Source organism: Penaeus vannamei, chromosome 20 (genome assembly GCF_042767895.1).
Source record: "Penaeus vannamei isolate JL-2024 chromosome 20, ASM4276789v1, whole genome shotgun sequence".
In the NCBI taxonomy this organism is placed as follows: domain Eukaryota; kingdom Metazoa; phylum Arthropoda; class Malacostraca; order Decapoda; family Penaeidae; genus Penaeus; species Penaeus vannamei.
Window position 1 is genome coordinate 32,132,752 of NC_091568.1, and position 5,000 is coordinate 32,137,751.

The window sequence follows — 5,000 nt, forward strand, 5'->3', positions numbered from 1 at the left end:
TGTAGCCAATTTTGAAATTTTCAGGAGCCAGAACTATAAATGGCAAAGTTGACACAGTAATCTCGCAACTTCTAGAATACTGGTTTCTACTATGCCTTGGTAAGATCCCCACCAATAATAATGTGATAAATTTTCCAGCATTAATTGGTCGAGTGGTCATGATCCTGGTACAGCCTGGCTCTGCTTTTATATTTCTACAGGCCCTTCATTACCACCGGGAAGGAGGCCTTACACACAGTAACTTAGCAACAGTGTACACCAACAGTGATCAGCCTCTGCTTGCTGCAGCACACTATCTAAGAGCGTAAGTGCAGTGATTGATGTTTTGTATTGTTTGGTACTGTTTTAGAAAACCATTATAAAGTTAATGCATTTTCTTTCTTGTCTTATTATATGGGTCAATTTTTATTTTTATTTTCATTTAAAGCTAGAATGTGTTTCAATTAGTAATAAAGTGGTTTTGTTTTCCAATATGTAAAGGCTGTTCCCCTAGAAAGAAATTATATTTGTGCACTTGTATTATTTGCAGATTAACATGTGAAAAAGCTTTTGAGGCAGCTGAAGGAAATCTAAAACGGCTCTTAGACAAAAGCCGTGCATTTTATGAGACAGGAATTGACAACGGTATAAATAAAACAGCTGCAGACCACCAGAAGATGTTCTTACATACTGTTCTCACACTCGTCTCATTCCTCATTAACAACAGAGCTACTGAGGAAGTTGCCAGGGTAAGTTTTTGAGGTCAGGTCACTGGGTTTTAAAGAATGGTCATCCTTCTTACTTACTGACGAGGGAGATCTGGCTTTTTTGTGTGTGTGTTGTTAAAGAATCCTGTTTTTCAGGTACTTCACCAAAATTAACATGGTTATTTATTAAGCAGTGAGAAACAGATATTTGCTTGGCTCGTTTTCACTTAATAAAGATCTTTCCTTTTTTCTGGTTCGCATCCCAGCTTTGTCAGGATGTTCTTGTTCAGCTTGGTAAAGTCTTAGAGACCTATGATGATGGTGACAACGATGTCTCAGAGAGGTCACCTTCTCCATCAGCAACACCAAATGGTCACACTCCAACAGTCCAGAATGGTTGCGACTCTCCAGTGGAACCAGCCAAGAAGTCTCCTCTCTTCAGTCTGACACCTGAATCAGTGGTGGCCTTCTGTGCAGTACTAGTTTTATGTACTCAAAGGCTGAAGAAGCAAGGTAAGGATGTTTAATTATACATTTTTTTTTGTCAAGCCTCTTATGAAAAGTCATTATCTGAATACTTGATATTATATATATATACATGTATCTAGCTATCTCTGTCTCTATATATATTTATATATCTATCTATATATATATATATATATATATATATATATATATATATATATATATATATATATATATATATATATATATATATATATACATATATATAATCTTTTCTACTGTAATTATTATTATTACATTAAATTTTATGGTCAGGGTTGTCTCACACAAGCATGGCTCAAGCTCTCCTGGTGTCTGTTTTGCTGACCCTCATCTCCCATGTTACAAGCCGTTTAGAGCAGCGCATTTCTCTGGTGGATCCGTCTTTCTTGACAACACTCTTGCCTGACTCGGAAAAGGTGAGGAGTTTATTCTTATTGGAAACCCTTGTTCATATTGATACAGTTAAGACCTTGTTTCATTTTATTTAGACCCAAAAAATGGTTAATCTTTGACTTTACTCTGATATTGATATTTGTTCATTGATATTTATCAATATTTGAATAATTAAGTACTTTATCTTTTATTTTCCAGAAGACAGAGACGGATATAAAGGAAAATGAAACTGATGGACAGAAGGGAAATAAGGAAAATTTTGAAAGCATTGATAAAGTTGAAGGAGAAGTTGCCAAGAAAAAAAAGAAAAAGGGACGAAATAATAGGCTGAGAAATTTGAGGAGGAGAAGGAAGGTGAATGATGACAGTCCAGTTCTCAGTGATGGTGAGTCTTATTTGTTCATTTGTTGCAATGCCATGTTCTTCAGGATGTCTGCAATTATGGAATGCCATATGTGAGGTACAAGGTGGTTGCTCCATTATTCACTGTCTATGGGAGATATTTCAGAGTATGAGGAATAGATTGAGCTTTCAACATATCTGGCTTCTTTGTATTTTTTTGCTTCACAAACCTAACCAGGTACCATCAAGTTGTGCAGTCTTGACTGGGAGTCTGGAGTAAATAAAATTTTAACATGATGCATTTATCATTATATAGATATTTTTTATAGGAATAGTATTGTGAGAAAGGTCTTTAGAGAGATTAGGAATAGTTTTGGATTGAGACAAAAATACTCCACAGAAAATATGTAAAATCAAGTCTTACCTGATGAATATTTATCATATCAATTACAAGAGTAGAATTGATATAAAGAAAGAAAAACTAATTAACCTGTTGTACTTGGATGCCTTGGTTTGGCACTTAGACAAAGAAAACTGGCATTGTACTTCTTAGTTTGGGGACTTTTTCAAAGAATTTATGTGATATTCTGGATGTCATATGAATTGATTTTATTTTGCAGATGATACTGGCTCAGATGATTCTGCAACTGATGCTGAAGATAATGATAGAGAAGCAGATGATGATGAAATGTCAAGTGAGGAAGAGGAGGAAGAGGAAGAAGAAGAACTTGATCTCTCACAGCTGTGCTCCTCAGAAGATGATGATTCAGACGAAGTAAGAATAGTAATTATATGGAAATGGTATTTCTTATACTGCCTTTTGTCCAATGAATTGTGGCTTTTTTATCAAATACCCGAATAGTAATTAGAAACAGCAATAGTAAATAGACTATAAGAGTGAAATTGTCAAAACAAATGATAGACAGCAATTTCATCATTAGCCAGTGCTGAAGGCCATGGGCCAGAATTATTTGTTCATTGTTTCTCACCATACAGTGTATCTCCTTTAAATTGATTGTGGCTAAAATTTCAGGATGTAAAGATTGAGTCTGACCAAGAATGGGAAGGCCTTAGTGCAAGTGAGCACTTAGAATTGATTGGTCAGGAAGGCATGCTGTCGGCTGTATATGTGCTTTGTGATTGGCTGAAGAAGGAAGATGAAGTCATACAACTTTGCATTAAGACAGCAGATTCTTTATGGACAGCCATTGCCAAGTTGTTGAATTTATTGAGGGTTGACTTTGACCAGCTAAAAAGCAGTAAGTTCTATCACTTTACATAATTGTGTTATGTCTGCTTTCATACATGTCTGGTATTTTGACTTATGAACCAAAGAGATGTTTTTGTACTGTAAGAATTCTATTCTAGCATTTGCCATAAAATCCATTTTGTTTATTCAGATTCAAATATTGTGCGGCACGATGTCATTAAACTTGTGCAAGAATCTGTCTCGGGGTCGACGGATTCCCAAAGCCCTATGCTGGAGGCACTTTGCAAGACGCCTTTACCTGAGGACCTAATGCTTCATACACTTATATCTTCATATCTCTCTGCATCACACAAGTCACTCAACTTGAAGTCATCTGAACTTGTAAATATACCAATTGCTTTTTCTTTATTATAACATAATCTGAACTATTGATTACTATATCTAGTCTCAGTTCTTTTTTAACCAGTCATTTTGTTGAAATATGAAATAGATTTTATCCAGTTGCTACTGGTATTGTATCAAAAAAGTGCGTATTACAATATTAGAGTATATTGTTTAATAGAGATAAATTTCTCTAATGTTTTTTGTACAGTTCATCAAGTTCTTTAATTTCTCCAGGTTCTTTTGAGAATTGGTCGCCTTGCTGTCTTCGGGAGGGAGCTGAACAAGAGGCAGGATGCTCCTCTGTGGCACAACACAGACACGGGGCTCTACACTTTTTCAATGGAAGGTGTTATTGTTGAAGAGAGCAAGAACAAAGAAGTTGGACAGGTGTTTTTTTATACATTTGTTTTTGCTTGTGTGTCATCTTGCCTTCTAAAGCTTTTAAAAATATATCAGCAGTGGTTTGCTAATTTTTTTCCCCCATTTCTTCCACTGACAACCGTTTTCTCACCTTCTGAAGGAGACAACCAGCAGGGAATCTTCGGCCTCCCCATCAGAAGACGACATGTTAAGTGTCCCCCCTGCCAAGAAAGAATCAAAGCGACTTGCTGGAATGCAGAGTCTCACAGCGCAGTGGCTTCAACACGAAGTACGTAACTTAGAAGAGCGGACAGCAAGACGTGCTACTCTCGGGTTGTACCTTGTTCCAGATGCAAGTGTGCTCATCAACCATCTTCCTGCTATCAAGATGCTACTCTCAAAACCCACCCATATGATCATCATACCTCAAACAGGTATATTAAAAGGAAGAGCATAGAGCTTATACATTTGTGTGTGCATGTGCGTTTGCATATTTTGTGTGTTTTATGTGTGTGTGTGTGTCTAAAGGTTATCCATTGAATTCCGAACTTGATTAAAAAAAAATTCTTCAAAGAGCATTTTTCTTTCTTTCCTGAACAGTTATTGATTTACTGGATCAGCAAAAGCGCGAAAGCTTGGGCGCTCGAGATGCCATTCGCTGGTTAGAGATCAAGTTCCGTCACGGTTCCCGATTTATCCGCTCACAGAGGCCTCATGAAAGGACTCACCTTCCGCTCATTAAATACCCAAAGCGCAAAGACAAAGAAGCTTGGTAAGTGACTTTGTTGATCTTTTGAATTCTTTGTGTTTTTGGGTTCAGAGATTAAGTAACTTGACCCTATTCTGCTGGGAAAATGTAGAGAATTCAACATAGTGTTATTTGTTAAAATGTCTCTACACACAGTTGGCTCCACAAGTGCTTAGCCAGCCACTAAGTAGTCAATTAATCAACAATGTGACCACCTGATTTCACCTGTCCTTGAGTTTTTTTGTTTTTTTTTTCTTCTTTTTTTTTTACTAATACTATCAGTATTAATGCTGTTATTATTTTTGTAGATGTAATTAATGGCAAGAAAAGATGAAAAAATATTCCTTAAAATCAAGGTAATTGGTTCATT

At 36.3% G+C, this 5,000-nt stretch overlaps 1 protein-coding gene across 1 annotated transcript in view; it reads left to right on the plus strand.

Annotated features, from left to right (window-relative positions):
• The window catches only part of Smg5 (Smg5 nonsense mediated mRNA decay factor), a 15,720-nt gene that overhangs the window by 8,719 nt on the left and 2,001 nt on the right, over window positions 1-5,000 (plus strand). The window contains exons 5-15 of the mRNA XM_027380805.2: window positions 201-304; window positions 530-728; window positions 953-1,199; window positions 1,467-1,609; window positions 1,785-1,971; window positions 2,549-2,703; window positions 2,962-3,187; window positions 3,329-3,519; window positions 3,757-3,909; window positions 4,043-4,316; window positions 4,483-4,654. Of these exons, the coding sequence (XP_027236606.2) occupies window positions 201-304; window positions 530-728; window positions 953-1,199; window positions 1,467-1,609; window positions 1,785-1,971; window positions 2,549-2,703; window positions 2,962-3,187; window positions 3,329-3,519; window positions 3,757-3,909; window positions 4,043-4,316; window positions 4,483-4,654 (2,051 nt within the window). The remainder of the gene's footprint in view (window positions 1-200; window positions 305-529; window positions 729-952; window positions 1,200-1,466; window positions 1,610-1,784; window positions 1,972-2,548; window positions 2,704-2,961; window positions 3,188-3,328; window positions 3,520-3,756; window positions 3,910-4,042; window positions 4,317-4,482; window positions 4,655-5,000) is intronic.